The sequence below is a fragment of the Diceros bicornis genome, chromosome 35, assembly GCF_020826845.1.
Source record: "Diceros bicornis minor isolate mBicDic1 chromosome 35, mDicBic1.mat.cur, whole genome shotgun sequence".
Classification (NCBI taxonomy): domain Eukaryota; kingdom Metazoa; phylum Chordata; class Mammalia; order Perissodactyla; family Rhinocerotidae; genus Diceros; species Diceros bicornis.
Window position 1 is genome coordinate 8001460 of NC_080774.1, and position 18987 is coordinate 8020446.

Here is an 18987-nt window from a genome sequence, read left to right on the forward strand (position 1 = left end):
GACCTCTGAGGGAGAAAAGAGCAGGATTTAAGAGTCTCTTGAGATTCTTTGATGCAAAGCAGATTGTTATTTCTGCCCAAGTCTGAAGAGAGGAAGCCATTGATCCCAAGTCACCCAGTGACTCCATGGGCACAGGTGTCCCAGGGGTATCTCAGAGGGAGACAGGACCCACAGGCCTGGTACCACATCCTGGTCCTTGCCTCCCAGAGGCCTTTCCCCCAGGAGCCTGTGGAGGGAGAACAGTGGTGAAGGAGAGAGACTGGAAAAATGAATTCCCAATGTGCTGTTCCTCTGAGACCCAGGGCCCTGAAGCCCCCTGGTTGGGCCTGCTTTACTACTGATAGCCAGTGCCCGCGGCAGGGATGTGCCATCCAGTCTCCAGCCCTTCCCTCAGCCAGGCACATCTTCCCTTCTGCCTGTTTCCTGGTGGGATTCTACTCAATCCACAAGGCATGACTCAGGCTCTGGCTCATCTGGGGCATGCTGGGTAGATAACTCCCGTCATCATTTGGGGAAGAGGCCAGTCTTCAGAGAGTAAAGGGTAACTCCGAGGGCAAGCCCAAAGCAGCTGCGGGTGGGGCTTCTTGCCTTTCCCTGTGCCTCATTTTCTAGGAGCTGGACTTCTGGCATCTAGACATGCTTGAGGATAATGACTATCATATAATAGCAATAAGAGCCAACATTTATTGAGATTTGCTATGTGCCAGGGCTTGCCCCGAGCACTTTACATGTATTAATTCATTAATTCATTTAATCCTCCCAACAACCCGAGTAGGAACTATTATTCTCCCCATTTTATAGATGAGGAAACTGGGGCCCAGAGAGGTTAAGATGCTTACCTGAGGTCACACAGGGCTGGAGCTCTGAGGATTATAGACAAGGCTGCTTCAGAAGTCCAAAACGGGTCTACGTTAACCTGTTTATTTCCTTGTCCTCGGCTGTGAAACTTCCAAGTCCTTGTCACATGGGAGCATTGAAAGGGCAGCAGTTTGGAAGGGGAGAGAGACACTGCCTCCAAGAGAATGATACCATCAGGAGTCGGAGCTCCCATATGGGCAACCACCCCTCCTTCTGGATTTGTCCAGGAAACACTCCAAGCCCTGGGAGAAAGGAATGGGAGCTCCCACGGGGAAAGACTCAGTGAAAAGTGACCTAAACCGTCAAGGGCATTTATTGGCTCACAAAATGGAAAAGTTCAGGAGGCAGGCTGGCTTCAGGGCCAGATGGGGTTGAGTGTCAAATGCTGCTCTCGGGAAGCTCATACTCACTGTCTTTCAACTCTTGCCTGCGTCGGCTTCATTCTCAGGCAGGCTTCTCCTCAAGTTGGAGGAAAGGTGGCCCCAGCGGCTCCAGTTTAACAACTCCAGGGAATACTCTAGCAGAACTCTTTCCCACAGTTCCTGGAAAAATCCCAGGGCTGACTCTCATTGGTTTACACTGGGTCACGTAATCATCACTGAACCAATTGCTGTGGCTGGGGTGGGGGGTGTGAAACCTGGGCCTGGGTCACATGGCTGCCCCTGGGACTGAGAGTGGGTGAAGGGGACCCCTACTGGAACAAGAGGGGAATGCAACTGGCGAAGAGTTATGTCTACTATGAGCCTCTGGAGGGAAATATGTATGGGGGGTGACCGTGTGGGGGCAGACTTGGCCCTCAGGGTCTACAATCCCTCCTCAGCCCAACCATGGACCTCCATGACACTTGTTGGCTTGGTCTGGACTTGGACTTGACCTGAGCTTTCTCTGCCTGCCTTTCCCACCTGACTCCACCACACTAGGCTGCAGCACTGATTGCCTTCATATCACCTGGGGGCGCACCAGCCCCCTTGCCAACTCCTGGTCTCCTGCTTGGCCTATTGTCCCAATTCCCTACTTGCCCCGCCCCCACCTCCAGTCTGGCCTTTTCCAATCCATGCCATTCACTGGCAGCACCATCCCCAGTCCAGCAGACCCTGGCTCAGAAACCTCCAGCCACTCCTTAATGTCAACAAGGAAAAACAAGCTTCTTAGCCTAAAGCCTGGGCTTCCTCCACCATCCTAGGAGCCTCCCTGACCCCTGCCATCAAAATGCACCTCCTCCCTAATTCCAAACTGCACCGGCATCCTAGTGCATCAGCTCTTACTGCCTGGAGGGAAAGGGTCAAGTTTGAGTCACTGTTGCCTAGGGCCCAGCACACAGATGGTGCTCAATGAATGCCCGTAAAACCTACACTTCCAGCTCCTGTGCATGACTGCTCCTTGATGAAGGGAGATATGAGAGGAAGTCAGACAGCTCCACAGAGACAGACAGGGAGCTGAAAGAGACAGAGAAGCCAAGAGACACATGGAGAAAGTGAAACAGAATGAGAGAGAGAGAGATCCAGGGAGGTGCAAGCAAGAGTGCCCAAGAGAAAGGGGGAGATCCAGAGAGAAAAGTCCAGAAGGAAGGGACCTTCATCCAGAGACCCAGGAAACAGACACACAGGGACGACAGAGAAGGAGAGAGCGAGAGTGTGCCAGCTACAGCATTTTTTTGTTAAGTAAACAAGGCCCCTATGATTTGTGTTTTGTTGAGCTGAACGTTCCATATCAGGAGTTTATTTAGCTGAGCAACCAATCCTGGTAAAACACTCGAACATATTAAAAAGAGTGGGGAGGAGAGTCAGACAAAACAAAAAGGAGAGAACACTTGCTCTAGGTGGGTCAACAGTGAGACTTGGCACACGCCTTGTCAAAACAATAATCCCACCCCGTTCCCCACTGTAGGCGGCTCAGCCAGGGCCGGGCTTCAGGTAGAAGTGGAGGAAGTGAGATGGCACAGAGAGAAGAGCAAGTCCACTCGGGGGAGGGAGTCTGAGCTGAGAGGGAGAGTAGTGTCTGAGTTGCTGGGAGGGGAGGGGCCCAGGGCAAGTTCTGGTCCGGCCTGACCACAAATCACTAGATGTCAAGACAGAGTTGCAATCCACCTGTGGGCTGACCCCGTAGAGTCCCTGCCACAGGCCAGAGCCACCCAAAGTTGGGGACACAGCAAACCAGTGTTCATAGCTAGGAATCCAGGCTGAGGGGCCAGATGTGGCTTTTACACTGGGGCTCTGACAGGCTATGCGACTCAGGCAAGGGACAGCCCTGCTTCTGCCTCACCGGCCCAAGGTGGGCGACAACACTGCCCGCAGCATTCAGCTGGTGCTTAATGATGGCAGCTAGCATCACCGTGGGAATCTCTGTGTGCAAGGAGCTTACGGTGTCCTGTACAAAGCCAGGGCCACACGGCTGTGCAGGAGAGGCCAGAGCCTCCCCAGCAATCAGATTTTACTCTTTGTCATAATGGTACAAAATCACATGGTGTTCATGATTTGATTTTTTTTATTTTCTGAAATGGAACCATTGTACATTGTACAAACCATATCTACTGATGGAATAAATAAGTGAAAAATTATACTGCTGTACAACACACCAAAAAAAAAAAAAAATCATAAGAGGAAAAAAAATCAGGTAACAGTGAAAAAAGGTCTTTATACCTCTAACCAGCTCCTTGGCCATAATGAACATTCCAAACCATGAAGTCGTTTGTAATGGGAGGTCACCACCCTATGAGGTGGTCAATTGCCTTCTGGCTTTTGGGTTAAGTGCCAGCACTTTGTGGAATGTGTAGCCGCAGCCTCCCCAGTGTCAAGTTTTGCGGGGAGTGAGTTTGCCCTGGGAGCACTTTCGGCCACGGGGCCTGGTGTCCATGGAAGGTGTTCACTTAGGCCCCCCACCCCTGGCTCGCCGGCTGCAAGGTCTGAGGTTCTGGGGTGGGAGGGGTGCAGGGTGGTGGGGAACAGCGGCTCCGAGGAGCGGGCTGCGGCGGGGAAGGAAGCACGTGTGGATTTCTGCAGTCTCATCACTCCGTGTGGAAGGCCTTCCCGGCCAGCACTGAGTGCAGGGCCGCTGGCGCTCTGCCTGGCGTGGCCGTGGTGGGGCCCACTTGGTCCCAACCACCGGCCCATTCCTACCTTCAGGCACTTCAGAGAAAAACTAATGACAGCCTCGGTCTCGTGGATGTTGTCTTCATCCTCGACCGTGTCGACTCCCCTTGCCTGTCCAGAGGCCACTGCAAACAGAAGGGGCGTAGGGGACCCCGGCCACTTGCTGTTCCCGTGGACGCGTGTGTGTGGTTTTCCTTTAGCTGTCTGGTTGTAACCTCTCGTTTCCCAAAAAGAAAAGGAAATAAATATCCAAATTCATCTTTCATCAACATGGAGTTTTGCTGCAAAGAAAAAAGTTACTCTAACCCTAGAGGATCTGGAGGTAAAGCCGCCTTGAGATACACTGAGAGGTAACGCAGAACACAGTTCTCCACAGAACTGACTGCCTGAGGGGCAAAATGGAAAAGGATTTTTTTTTAAGACAGAAACCTTTCGGCATCGCTAACTTCAACATTAAGATTTTCAAAGTTTTTTTTTTTTTTCCCTTATTTCAGGAGACATTTTTGCATGAGGTATTTGAAATTCAGGAACATTTTGAATTCTTCTTGAAGTGCAGGAAATAGATTGGCTCCCTTAAAAAAAATAAGAGCCTCACCCTCAGAAACTCTTAGAAAATGGAATCTGGCAGACACTTCCCATGGTGGTCAGGAGAGAGATCCACACGTCAAAGGTGGTACCTGAATATGCACCAATTAGCCAAACAAAACAAAATGAAACAAACAAAACAAAACCAACCAAGAAAACCCACAACCCTCCCCCCCACCCCACAACTCAAAGGGAGTTGGAACTCCAGTGCAGTAAAGAGAGCTCAGGAAAAAGGTTAAGGTCTGAGGAGTCCAGATAGGAATTAAGAGCAAACCAGGCCTCAGAACCAAACAATCAGGCAGTTCATACAAGGGGGCATCTCCATTTTAGTGAGAAGAAGCTGTCCCATCACAGGCGGGAGATGGGCACGGGGAGGGACTCAATTACCCCTTTCTGGAGGAGTGCAAAGCTTTCCAATTTCTTGGTGCCTTGTTTCTGGCCTTCGAGGCCCAATCATCAAGGCCCCGATCCCCTATGGGGACTGTTGGCGCATCCTGGGAATGAGACACGATCTAACTGTTGGCTCTGAGGGTCAGGAACAGGACGCCGTAGCAAGCCGATTTCAGCTGACTGCAATCTCACCTCCCTGGGGTGGGGCCGGGGGGAGCTGGGGAGGCAGAGGACAGCAGGTTACTGTGGATTTGCAATCCAAGCAACGTCCTATGAGAGAAGTTCAGCACCAGCTATTCCTGCCATCTGCTCCCAGCCTCCTCAGCCCTTTTATCGTCTTAAGGAGACAATCCTGCAGTCAGCCACAGAAGCCATTTCATGTTCGGAGGTGTGAGAGAAAGCGGTATGGTGGAGGCAGAGGGTGGAGGTGCCAGAACCATCTAAGGGCTCTGTGTGTCCGTCTGGGCCGCCGTGGGCTTGGAAACGCCAGCCTCAGATGCCCCGAGGAAGCGAGAGCATATCAAGTGGCCAGCCCTTGGGGACAGTGCCCTGACATCTGAGACTCCTCAGACCCCAGAGGCTGGTGCTGCCCCCACCCAGGGCTCAGGGTACCTGGAAATCAGGTGGCCTCGGGCTCTCCTCCTCCCTGGCCTGCTCCGCTCCGAATGAAGTCCTGGGGCAGGGAGGTTGGAGGACGGTGGCAGCAGCTGCCTGAACAAAACCAAGAGGGCACTTCACAAAGGGAGATGCAAAACAACCAGGAAAACATGCCAGAGGTCACCTCAAGGGCACAAGGCACAAAAAAAGAAAGCAGAAAGAATCGGGTGAACGGTGAAAAAGCCGTGACGAACAGCGAATTCCTGATCGGTACCACCCTCAAATAGCTTATCTCGTTAAATAGAGAAGTGGGAAAAAAAACAATACAGCAGCAACACAAATGAAATCTTGGCTTCAGAGACAGTGTGCAGACACTCCTGAGCTGTCAGCCCCGCCTTTCCAAGGACAGTCACTTCAAGACTTGAGTGTTTCACTTCACAGCAGAAAGTTCTTCAGTGTCTGAGAAGTTACGCCGTTCTAGATTTTCTTGGATTTGCACTTGGTAAACTTGAAAAGTTAGTAGTTCTGTCCGCGCCCGAGAGGAGTCACTCGGGTGAAGTTGTTCTAGAATTAAGCCTGCTGATGGATCTCCCGTGAAACGTGGATCGGAGGACTGACCTTAGCGTCTACATCTCCTCGGAGTTTTGTTGGGAAGCCTCCAGTTTCATCTTTTTAGAGGGTGGCACTCCTTCCAAATCCTGGGGGAAGACGAAGAAAAGAGAAACACAGGTTAACATGTCAGGAGAGCGGTGGAGGCCAGCTGTGAGGTAGTCAGCCCAGGAAGGAGCTGAGGGAAGGACCCTGTGGCCCAAGCGTGGGCTTCGGGAGGGTCACAGAGCCACGGGGAACCTTGAACCCAAACTCCTCCTGTGTCTACCAAGCCCCGTCACCCGGGCCCCACCTGTCCCTGCCACAGTGGCTTCCTTCTGGGTTTTCCAAGCTCCTTGTTACGCCAGGACTGTTACCACACTGCCCTCTGTGCCTCTAAGCCCTCCCTCCCTTCACCCCGCCCAGCCTGGAGCAGATGACCCCATTATCAATCTTCCAATCTGTAATTAATTGCGAGGGTAACCATTAGGGCACAAGTTTCCAGTTTTCCTCTCCAAGTTCTAAGGCCATCTCCCAAAGGCCCAAACCAACTTAGTCAACACGCAAATGCTCCTCCGGGGCTCTGCACTGGTGCCCGGTCTGGGCAGATGCTCAGCATTTGTTGAATGTACAATATGCATGTTATTCTGGGGAAAGGGTTCACAGTTGTCACCAAATTCCCAAGAAGTCCCATGACTCAAAAAAGAGGTTCAACATTCACTCAGCCACCTCTCCCTCGACCTTCCCAGCCAATCATCTCAGGTATCTCCAATCTAACCCATTACTTGAGGCCAGCTTGTGACCCTACCCCTCCTGACTGGGGCTCCCGCCTCTGTCAATGGCACCGCCACCTGCCCGGGATAAAGCTGGACGGGACCTGGAGTCCTCCCTTTCTCTTCAGCTCCCACACCCAACCTAACAGCAAGTCCATCCACTCCATCTCCGAACACCCTTGAGCCCACTCACCTCCCCCTCGGCCCACCACCCCGGCCGCACCTGAGCCTCCTCCACGGCCTCCCACACAGCCTTCAACAGAGCCCAAGCAATCTTCCCCAAAGAGAAATCATACACAGAATGCAAAACCCGCTGATGCTTTCCCACCAACTTCAGAACAAGACCCGAACTCCTTACCAGGCGAGAGGCCCCGACACCCATCCCACTCTATCGCTCCGCCCTGACTCGCTGTTCTCTTCCCCAGCCACCCCGGCCTCCCCTTCTGCTCCTCAGGCTTGCTCCTGTCTCCAGGCCTGGGCACATCTGGTTCCCTCTGCCTAGAAAACCTGCCATCCCAAACCTAACATCTCATCCTTCAAATTCCCGCTCACAGTCCATTCCTCTCCGTGGACGGGGTCCAGAAGAGTGCTCTGCTCCTGTAGGCTTCTTCACGTCACCTGTTCTGGTTCTCCTGTGGCACACGTTGTGACTTTGTAATCCACTGTGTCTGCTGTACCCTGGCTGTGTCTCTGCCTCCCCAACTCCATCATGAGCCCATGAGGGCAGGGGGGACCTCGTCTGCTGGTTCACCCTGGGTCCCTAGAATCTGGCATAGCATCTGGTACACAGTGAGTGCCCAATAAATGTTCAAGAGAGACCCCGGGCCTTGATGTCGGATGTGTATGAGTTTCTTTTTTTTTTTTTTTGAGGAAGATCAGCCCTGAGCTAACATCCATGCCAATCCTCCTCTTCTTGCTGAGGAAGACTGGCCCTGGGCTAACATCCATGCCCATCTTCCTCTACTTTATATGGGACGCTTCCACAGCATGGCCTGACAAGCAGTGCCTCGGTGCGTGCCCGGGATCTGAACCCGGGCCGCCAGCAGCGGAGCGCGCGCACTTAACCACACTTAATGCCATGGGGCCAGCCCCGTGTATGAGTTTCTTGCGGCAGATCCTGAGAGCAGGTATTGCAGGGAGGCCGGGAGAGCTGCCTCTGTCTTTCCTCTCCCCCTTTTATTCCCCCAATTACTTTATTGAGGTCAGAATGGTTTATAACATTGTATAATTTCAGGTGTACATTATTTATGTTTCTGTATAGACTGCATTGTGTTCATCACCAATATCCTCTCCCTTGTTTAATAAAGCAAGCGATACAAGCTCAATACAGATGTGACAAGAGAAAGTGGGCCGCTGCCTGCCGAGGAAGGGGGATCCTGTTAAGAAGGAGGTCCTTGGTTTGCAGAGCGCTTGGACGGGGAGAGGGTGGGGGAACAATACACGGACCTGGGAGTGGAAGCTGGAGGGAGGTGGACTCTCTGCTTAAGGGACGGATGAGGAGGGAGGGACGTGGGGATGAAGGAGAGAAGGCACATGAGCTCAGGACAGACGAGCAGGGAGAAGAGCCACAGGAAACCTCTTGATACTGGGGGTGGGGGGACCACACCTCTTTTTCTTTGTTAAACAGGAATGGCCGAACTTCAATGTCAAATTGTTTGCTTTACTGCAATGCATCCTCCCCCTCGCTCACGAATCCAGCAGCTCTGTAGACGAGCGTGTGTGTCTCTGTGTGCATGAAAATGATGAGAGGCCCGATTTCAGGTCTGGGTCCCCTGGGACAGGGAGTGGAGTGGGGGGAATGTGAGGACGAACACTTCAGATGACAAGGGGGGAGCATCAGACGCACCCAGGCTGTGAATCAAAGGTTCTGGCTGACCTTTCCTCCACTGAGTTCAGGAGGCCAGGAGACCCCAGCTGACATCTCGGTTTTACCAACTATAGACGAGGCTTTGATTTTTATTTGTAATCAAATGGGCTCATGCTCTGCCTGAGGCTCTGCGACTTGCTTTCCTCATTTCACATTGCGAGAATATTTCTTTACTCTCTGTCTGAACCTGCGTCAACCACACTCTTCAACAGCTGCATACTAGTCTGTTTTATACACAACCCCAGATTCAGTTAACCAGTCCCCTTCTCACAAACAGGCTGTGGCCAATTTCTTGCCACTGCAAACATTCTTCCTCAATACTCCCTCTGTGTCTTGGGGCATTTGGAGGAGTGTTCTGTAGGGTGAGGGGAGCTGCTGATCTCAGGGTAGACAGATGTTACAGTCTGAGAGATACTTCCATTGGGAAGGCCTGGCTCAAGGCTCCACAAAGTGGAGACCAAGTCCTGTTGTGTCCTGCCCTTTCTCTTCTTTCTGCTACTTACTGTCAGTTTCTCCCAAAAATTCTCAGCAAAGTGGAAACAGTTTTATCAGTTGAAGTTTTGATACCTTTGAGTCCCCACTCCTCTTAGATGAGCACAGGGGGCTGACGGTGAAAAACCAGAGGTGGCTGAGGCAACAATGGGGCATCTTGTGTGTCCAGCTCCACGCTAAGTGTGTTACCCACATTCTCTCATCTCATCTGCACCCGGCCCCAAGACAGTTCTGTGGTCCCATTTTGGCAGCTGGAGACACTGAGGCTCAGTGCATGCTAAGTGAAGGAGCTGGGATTTGAACCCAGGACGTTTGGTCCTATCCACTGGGTCATTTGCTTCTGCACTAATTCAGACCAGATTCTGACAAACAGTGATGACCCAGAAAGGGGTATGAGTAGGGGGAGTGTAGTCAGTTGCAAAATTCCAAAGGATGATTCACCCGGCAGTTAGGTTTCTGAAGACCTGTCTTCCCAGCTCTACGGGGAGCTGACTTTGGGTCACTGAGACCAGGCAATGCTTTTGTGGACCTGAATAAACAAAGTGATGAAGCGGAGGCTGGGATCAAGGACCCTTCCTCTTCCTACACCCTCCCCGGGTATAGGAGGGTGTAGGAGGGCTGGGCCCATGTGTCTCCTCTTCACTATAACCCCAGCACCCAGGACAGGACTCAGAAGGATGCTCATCAATCTTGCTCAATGAATACACGAAAGTGCCAATCGTCCAACAAGAAAAAAACAAAACAAAATAACAAAACGCCTTTCAACGTACCCCCGACACCCCAACGGGCTCCCGGCCGATCTGGCTGCCCCTCTGAGACCTCGATCGAGGTACCTGAGAGATTGTGGTCGTCTCTGCAGCTAGACCTGCGTCTCCAGATGGCTGCCGTTCAACTTTCTCTGAACTGTTCATCGAGTTTTCCATTGAAGACTGTGAATTTTGCTCATCAGAAGCATCTGAGGGAAAAGCAAGACGGCAGAAGCTGTTTTCAGACACATGAGATGCGCAGCCAGATGGACCAATTACTAAAAATACCTGGAACAGGGTAGTTTTGTGGCCACATGGTCTGTTAGGGCTGCAATGAGCTGGGGGGTTTGGGAAGCCTCTTGCTTATTTTTCAGTGATGTTGTTTTAAGCAACCAGGCCACACACCAGCCCTGGGGCCTCCAACCCTTTCCCTGCACACCCATTACCTGCCAAGCGCCCTGAGAGGACATCTACAGGATGCTACGGGCTTTGTGCTGCGAGCACCCAGCGCCCTCTGGTGGAAACAACGCGCTCCGACCATCATGGCTGCTGACTCCTCCCTCTTCCACTACAGAGCCTGCATTCCCCACCTGGCAAACTGCAGAGGCTAACGCCCCTCTGTAAACATTTCTCTTAATAATATGGGTATTTTTCTGATCATCAGAGCAATGACTGATCATTGCCAGAAACAGACAAAAATAAAGTTAAAATCGCCAATTATCTCACACCACCCCCAGCCACCTCCCCACTAACATTTTAGAGGATTTATTCCCATCTTTCCAGATGTTTTCCCCTTACATGGATACAATTCTCCACTCTCCCCAAATAGGGATCACACAGTATTTTAGAAGAATTTTTCATGTCTTTAAAAATTCTCTAAATACAAGAGCATACAAGATGGTTGCACAGCATTCTATCAAGGAATCACTTAGTTTATGAACCTGTTTCGCCAGGTATTTGGGCTCCTTCTTACGCCTCAGTCTCCCTGTTTCACTCGCCAAGCTCCTGGAGCAGAAGGAAGGTGCAGGCCGTAGCAGGCTGCATGAGGAGGTGCAGCTTTGGAAGAAGACAGGCAATGGCTGTACCGGGAGCTTCTTGTGGGCACAGAGCCGGCGAGCTCACAGAGAGAGCAGCAACATCCTCCCCGGGGCCCCGCTCTGCTTGCACTCAAGGCCCCAGCAACATACGTCACCCTGATTTTTAAAAAGCACACTAAAATACTCAAGAATGCCTTACTTTCTGGGGTTTCTGAGGCAGTGGAGTAACAAAGGGAAAAAAAAAAATCCAGGCTTAAGTTGTAAAGTGAGCAAGCAATATGGGGAAATGGGAAAAGTTGGCCACCCTCCAGGGCCTGAGGCACGAGGGGAGGAGAGGGCTGGGTAGCAGGGCAGGAAGGAGGTGCAGCACCCTCCTCCCAAGGAGGCTGATTTCCCAGCCCGTCCATCTCAGGTGAGCAGCCCTGCTCTCTCGTAGGCAGTGCCAGGAGACCCAACACCCGCCTGGGTCTGAACTGGGTTTTCCTGCTGCCATGCAGAGGGTCAGGGGTCCGCCCTCACCAGGGCTGGTGTCTGGGAAGACACAGGGTTTAGAGACAGATCTGAGTTCCAATCGTGCCCCTGCCTCTTGTTTCCTGTGGGACTGGGGCTCTCAGTCTCAGGTTCCCCGCCCTCCACAAAATCAAGGCTGACTATAGCCACCCTGTCAAGTCGCTGTGAAGAATAAACGAAATGACAGGAAAAGTACCCAAGCAGCAAAATAACCCAGGTGAGAGTAACTGAGGGGTTATCCGCGGCATAGAACCCACCTCCCCATAAACCTGACATCTTTCATATTTTTAGTTTTACCTTTAAAATCCATGTTAATGGCAGTTCCTCAAAAAGTCAAATACAGAATTACTGCATGACCCAGCAATTCCACTCCAAGGTAGAGACCCACAAGAACTGAAAATAGGTCCTCAAACTAATACTTGTACACAAATGTTCACAGCAGCACTCTCTGCAATGGTCAGAAGATGGAGACGGCCCAAATGCAAATGAACAGATGAATGCGTAACAAAATGTGGTACATCCAGTCAATAAAGTACTACTCAGCTAGGAAAAGGAATGAAGCACTGACCCATGCTACAACATGGATGAACTTGGACAGTACTGTGCTGAGTGAAAGAAGCCCAACACAAAAGGCCACCTATTGTATGATCCCATTTATATGAAATATCCAGAAAAGGCAAATCCACAGACACAGAAAGCAGATTGGTGGTTGCCAGGGGCTGGAGGGAGGGAATGGAGAGTGAGTGCTAAATGGTACAGGGTTTCCTTTTAGGATGATGAGAATGTTCTGGAACTAGACAGAGGTGGTAGTTGTACAATGTTGTGAATGGACTAAATGCCACTGAAGTGTCACTTTAAAATGGTTACATTTATATTAGGTGAATTTCATCTCAATTAAAAAATCCATGTTAGTGTTATAGTCTATTTCATAAGATATGTTTGCTTTAGCAAACACTTTCAACTGTTACTGTCTTTCTTCTCTCTGACCAGTTCCCCTTCTGCCTCACACTGTGGGCTCTGCAGAGTGGAGAGGGAGGTGGGGGCCCCGGGTGGAGGCTCAGAAATCACGACAGTGGCTGGTCACCCAGAGTCATGCTGACCCCTTGCCCAGCTGGAGAGCTCAGCGCAGTAGCCCGATTCTCCCAGAGCAACGGTACTGGAACTTAACCAGGGGAAACTATTTTCCTGGGGCCTAAATTTAGTCCAGGGAGTTTGGACATTACGTCATTCCTGAACTCACTCAGCAGTAAACAAGTTCAAAGCAAGGTCAACAGCTGGCGACCAACCGCCTTGTCCCAGCAGGCAGCGTGCGCCCACCTGGGCAGGCCGAGGGGGTGTGCCCACACGCCCTTCCCACAGGAGCTCGGGCAGCCCCCAGCAATAGGCAGGGGGGCCTGGCCACTGTGGGGGTCCCACCTGAGCAATGCTGGGCAACTGTGCAGACCCCGTGGCCTGGGGTGGCCAGAAGAGGACCCTGGTGTGGTTTCCACCCAGATGTGTAAAGCTTGCGGTGGTGGTGGTGGCGGTGGCAGTTACCAAAAGGGGGCAGGCATGGGAGCACTAATCCAAGACAGTTCCTGTAGCTGAGCTTTAAACGGCCCTTTAGGGCAAAGGAGACACAGACCCCAAAAGTGGGAGAAATGAGGCCATGGCCAGAAAGAAAGCAGGACGGGAAAGAAGCCAGGATGTGCCCACACCTGGTCCTGCATGACCCCTACGCCCGGTCTCCTCACACCTCCCCCTACAGGAGGGCAGAGAAGGCGGTTCCCACGCTTACCAGGCCCTTCCTGCCCGCCAGTCTCGGCCCAAGCATTTCACTTCCTTTCCCGCCTCATTCACTCCTTGCAATGACCTGACAAGAGGTGACTCTTATTTGTCTCATTTTATAAACAAGGAAACAGGAAGGTGTGCAGGAGGTGACACTGCCAGCTCAAGGCCACACAGCTAGCAAGTGTCGGCCCAGCTCCCTGTCCTGCGTCCACAGCCCCCTGGCTTCACTGCCTTCTGTCTGCAAAGCCACCTTACCAGGACGGTGCTGGGGGCCACTGTGGGGGGACGAGGGGCGATGCCCACATGCTGTACACGGTGGAAGGCTATGTCAAAGCCATTAGGATAGGGGGCGATTTTGCCCCCTCCCCCAATGTGGCACCGTCTGGAAACTTTTTGGTGTCATAGGTGGGGGTGGGGGTGTGCTACTGGCACCTCGTGAGAAGAAGCCAGGGATGCTTCTCCACGCCCAACCATGCACGGGACAGCCCCCATAGCCAAGAATCACTTGCAAATGATTCTGGTAATGCCGAGGTTGAAAGCCCCTGCTCGGGGGAAAGCCATTCTACCGACCACCTCTCTGGAGAAAACACTGCAGGGCCTACCGACTCCTTAAATGCCCGCAACCTCTGACTAAACAGTTCCACTTCCAGGGCTGTGTCCTCCAGACCCACTCACACCTGAGCAAGGATGCAAAGAGACGTGTGCGCAAGAGTCCCTGCAGCACCGGGTGTGTGAAAAAAAGACAGAAACAACCTAATGACCATCAATGCAGGGACTATTTATGTAAATTATGACACATTCATATCACTGAAAGATAAGCTGGTAAAGAGAATAAAACAAATCTGTGTCCTAACGTGGATCAATCTCCATGGTGATTAAGAGAGTGTTCTAAAAAGGGAGGGTATAGCTTCATACAGATGCTTCTAGGCGCACAGACTACCTCTGGAGGGCTGCAAAATAGACTCAGCAGTGGTCCCCACCCCGAGGATGGGGAGGACTCTTTGGGGGGCTCGCTTCAGTCTGCATCCTGATGTCTGAATTGCTCCCGTGTGTAGGGTTACCTGCGTCCCACTCCCATCTGCCCAGGGGCCTACCCGGGACCCAGACACCTTCTTCACCGGGCTCAGAAAGGGTGCCACACTGAGAATATGAGCCTCTTCCACGTGGCTGCCTCACCCCTTCCCCTGCACTTCCCCAGGCACTGCCCCTTGGACCCTTCAGCCTGGATTTCCTGTCCCCCTTCTAATCCCTGCTCATTTGTCAAGCTCAAGTCAGACAGCACCCCCTCCAGGAAGCCTTCCTGGAGGCCCCCAGGCTCCCTTTCCTTTCTGTGTCTATCACAGCACTGACCATGAACTTAAAAGCCCCTCAGGGGCCAGGTAGTGCCATGAATGAGTCACGTGGGCTGTTTAATTCAGACACAAATAAGCTTTGCAAAGAAAATCTAAAGGAATAGTCTCCGCTTCCTCAAAGAAATGTGTATTCCCCCAGTCTCTCTGCCTTTTACTTTCCCACTCTTGGTAGAGAAAGAGGTTTAAGAAACATCTTAATTTTCCTTTTAAATCTACAATAAGAAAAACAACAGTGATCACGGGGTAATACACAGCAATTGCCTTTGGCCTCAGCGTCGGGGAGGCAATAGGGAGAGGTGGGGAGTGTGGTAACTGGTGAATGCAGGTTGTCTGGCCCTCCCTGGAGGGGCAACAACGTCTCTGCTCTAGCTGATTGCTGCTCCATGGAAACGCAGGTCCAGTACTGCCAGATCTTCTTTTTCAAGAGAAGCTGGAAATCAATCTTATTTTAAGTGAAATTGCTCAATTTTTAAATTTTGACATCCAATTCCAATTAAAAATAAAAATACCACTGGGTTCCGTGGTCACACCTGCACACCACACACTGGATCTAGTCTGGCTGCACCTTCTCTATAGGCTGTAATTCTCAGTTTTGATGTTTTTCTTGCCTATGAGTTCTTGGCGGCAGGAGGCAGGACTCAGTTGTGACTGAGGCCCAGGACCAGCACAGAACCTTGCACAGGGCCAATGTGGGTAAAGTGTGTCGAAGGGAATGGAATGGGATGTGAACGAACTCCACGGCATAGGACGGCCTTTCTCCGGAGGAGACGCACGCCCTCCCCCAGCACCGAAGCCCCGACTCCAGGCCAGCTGCCTCCCTGCACAGTGTAAGCAGCACACCAGTCGGACCTCTCCCCAGAACTCCAGACTGGGCCTGCCCTGCCCTTCTGGAGGGCAGGACCTCTCCCCAGAACTCCAGACGGGGCCTGCCCTTCCTGTAACTGATGACGGCAAGGCTGTCCCTCCAGGTGCTGGGAGTCATCCATGAGTCCCCTCTCACTCAGCCCACGTACCACCCATCAACACATCACCCCGACCTTCGAGATATACCTCGATATTAGACAATCGGGAACTACTGTTCATTTTCTTAGGTGCGATGATGGTATTTGTGATTATGTAAGAGAATGTCTTTCTCATTAAAAGATGCATGCTGAAGTGTTTAGGAACGCAATGTCCTAAGGTCTACAAGTTACTTTCAAATGGCCCCAGAAAATACTTACAGACAAAGAAAGAAAAAATAACAACTGCTGAATTCGGCTGGTGGGTATATAGGAGAGTATTACACTATTCTTTCAATTTTTCTAGGGCCAAACGACCTGCATTCACCAGTTACCACACTCCCCACCACTCCCTATTGCCTTCATTTAAAGAGAATCAGGAGACCTCAAAATACACAAACATACGTACACACATGTGTCAACACACACACACGCACACACACACGTCCTCCACAATCAGACCACTTCTTACCTCCTCTTCTGCCCACCCCAATACAGCTGCCATCCTCTCCCACCTGGACGACTGCAGTAACCCCTTCACTGGTCTCCCTGCTTCTATCCTGGCCCCCCTATTATCTAGTCTCAGTCACAGCAACCAAAGTGGTCCTTCAGATCACAGCACTCAAACTCCCAATGGCTCCTGTCTCACTCAGGATAAAAGCCGGGGTCTGTGAGGTGGCCTTATGAGCCCCCAACAATAGACATCCCACCTCCTCTCTGACTTCATCTCACTTTTTGAGCCCCTCACCTGCTCTTCTCCAGCCACACTGAGTTCACCCCAGGGCCTTTGCACTGCCCATTTGCTCTGCCCACAATACTCTTCTCCCAGTTATTCACATGGCTTGCTCCCTCACCTAATCTGATCTAATGTCACCTTCTCGATGAGGCCTTCCCTGACCACCCTATTTAAAATCACAACACCCCCCGTAATTTGTAAGACTCCTCATTCCTCTTTCTTACTTTATAGTTCTCCACAGCACTGATTTTCCAAATACTAGATTGCAGGATGTTTAAACCGCCCCACCAGAACATGAGCTCCAGGCATTACCTTTCCTCTACTGTCACCTTCTGGGGGCTGGCACTTGGCAGGGCCTCCTTAAATACCTGTCAACTGTCTGAACCGAGGGCTGGATGGACAGCGGCCTCTCTGAGCCCCGCTCTGGAGGGCACGTACCTTCAGCCCCCGGGAGCTCCTTCCCGTCGGCCTGGGCCTCGTCCACCTTGGCGTCGGCGCCATCGCCGGGCACGGCCACGCTGGACTCCGGAGCAGGGCTGGAGTTGCTGCTGTTCTCCTGCTTGATGGGGGAGGCATCTGCTATGGAGCTCTGGTTGCTGTTGTCATCTGCACGGGGGAGGCAGAACCCCAGGGTGAGATCCCGCAGCTAGGGAGGAGAGGCGGGCCGGGGGCTTCAGCTTCCCCACGTCTCACTGCCTGCAGCCCCACAGGATGCTCCCCCAGGAAGGGAGACGCCCCCTCCTCCTGAGCCCCTGAGCCGGCCCACCCAGGGCCGTCCACCCGTCCTGCCAGGCAAAAGACTCTGGGAGCTGGGCCTGACCTTCCCCACTGGCTCACTGAGGAGGCCGCCAGCTGCAGACGTGGCCTAGCACATTTTAAATCTCTGGGGGACATCTGAGACCTCATTCTGGGTGAAGAAACCAGACATCCAGGGCACCTCGCTCTGAGGCTATACAAAGGCCAGAGCACGGTCCGCCAGGCGGCACTGCCAAAATGCTTCCTCTGATCTCATCAAGCCCCAAGACCAGCCGCCACTTGACACAAAATAAAGGGGAGAGAAGAACAAGCGAACTACACGAAGCGGGATGCTTCACAGGACCATCGGCCCAGGCTCCTCAACAAGTCAATACCATGAACACCAATACCACTGAAAAAACAGAAGAAGCAGGGAAGATTACTGTAGATGAAAGAAACTTAAGAGACTTAGGTACTGAACAATGTGAGAAAACTATCTGGATCCTCTTTTGAACGTGCCAGCTGCAAGAGACGTTTTGGGGACAATTGGGGAATTTGAAATAGTCTGGAGTTTAAAAGATATTAGGGAATTATTGTTAATTTTGTTAAGAGTGATAACATTTCTATATACAGTGGGTATACAGAAATGCCATTTATTAGTGACACATGCTGAAGTGTTAAGGTTCAGACTAAAATATAATGCGAGGAAATTTACCTTAAAATGCTTTGGCACAGGTTGTGTATAATTGCCAGAATTCCCCAAACTTTACACTCAAGAGCTGTGCATTTTTTTTTTTTTTTTTTTGTGAGGAAGATCAGCCCTGAGCTAACATCTGCCAATCCTCCTCTTTTTGCTGAGGAAGACTGGCCCTGGGCTAACATCCGTGCCCATCTCCCTCTACTTTATATGGGATGCCGCCACAGCATGGCTTGACAAGCAGTGCGTAGCTGCGAGCCCCAGATACGAACCGGCGAACCCTGGGCCGCCACAGCGGAGCACGCGTACTTAACCGCTTGCTAGAGCTGTGCATTTTTTAAATATGTGAATTGCATTTTGATTAAAAAACACATTTTAAAAAATAGATGAGGCAAATATGGCATCGTGTTACTAGAAACCTAGGCGGTCGGTATATGGGGTTCATTTTACTATTCTCTATATTGTTCTGTTACAAAATTTTTCATAATAAAAAGAGAAAAGGGAAGAAAGTTAATCAGGCAATGACGTTAGTGGTTGAGCTGGTGACAGAGCTGGGGGCTGCAGGGCACATACCTCCCTGCTCCGGACTCCCTTTTTTGGGTACAGAGAGATATTTTACTGCAGGTACCCACATGGTAATTTCAAAAATACTCCTACAATCTCCTGCTTTTCTGGGCCATGCTGCGCACCTGGGACCACAGCCATTTTTGTAAAAGAGATCGAGAGAGGGAGAGACACGGAGGGATAGGGAGGGAGGGAGAGGGAAGGAGAGGGAGGGAGAGAGAGAAGGAGGGAGAGGGAGGGAGAGGGAGGCAGGGAGAGGGAGGGAGGGAGAGAGAGAAGGAGAGAGAAGGAGGGAGAGGGAGGGAGAGGAAGGGAGAGGGAGGGAGGGAGAGAGAGGGAGGGAGAGGGAAGGACAGGGAGGGAGGGAGAGGGAGGGAGGGAGACGGAGGGAGAGAGAGGAGGGAGAGACAGGGATAGAGAGGGAGGGAGAGACAGGGAGAGAGAGGGAGGGAGAGACAGGGAGAGACAGGGATAGAGAGGGAGGGAGAGACAGGGAGAGAGAGGGAAGGAGAGGGAGAGACAGGGAGGGAGAGGGAGAGACAGGGAGGGAGAGGGAAGGACAGGGAGGGAGAGACAGGGAGAGAGAGGGAGGGAGAGACAGGG

At 51.8% G+C, this 18987-nt stretch overlaps 1 protein-coding gene across 4 annotated transcripts in view; it reads right to left on the reverse strand.

Moving 5' to 3' along the window:
- Nucleotides 1-3324: 3324 nt before the first annotated feature.
- Nucleotides 3325-18987, reverse strand: part of BCL7A (BAF chromatin remodeling complex subunit BCL7A) — a 31301-nt gene continuing 15638 nt past the window's right edge. For 2 of the 4 annotated variants that reach the window (XM_058531360.1, XM_058531364.1), the window contains 3 exons: nucleotides 16827-16994; nucleotides 10073-10194; nucleotides 3325-6217 (listed from right to left, as the gene is read on the reverse strand). In XM_058531360.1, coding sequence (XP_058387343.1) covers nucleotides 6146-6217; nucleotides 10073-10194; nucleotides 16827-16994 — 362 coding nt within the window. In that variant the 3' untranslated portion in view covers nucleotides 3325-6145. Of the gene's footprint in view, nucleotides 6218-8830; nucleotides 9769-10009; nucleotides 10195-16826; nucleotides 16995-18987 lie in introns of those variants that run through there. The other 2 variants (XM_058531361.1, XM_058531363.1) reach the window with 2 other exon arrangements.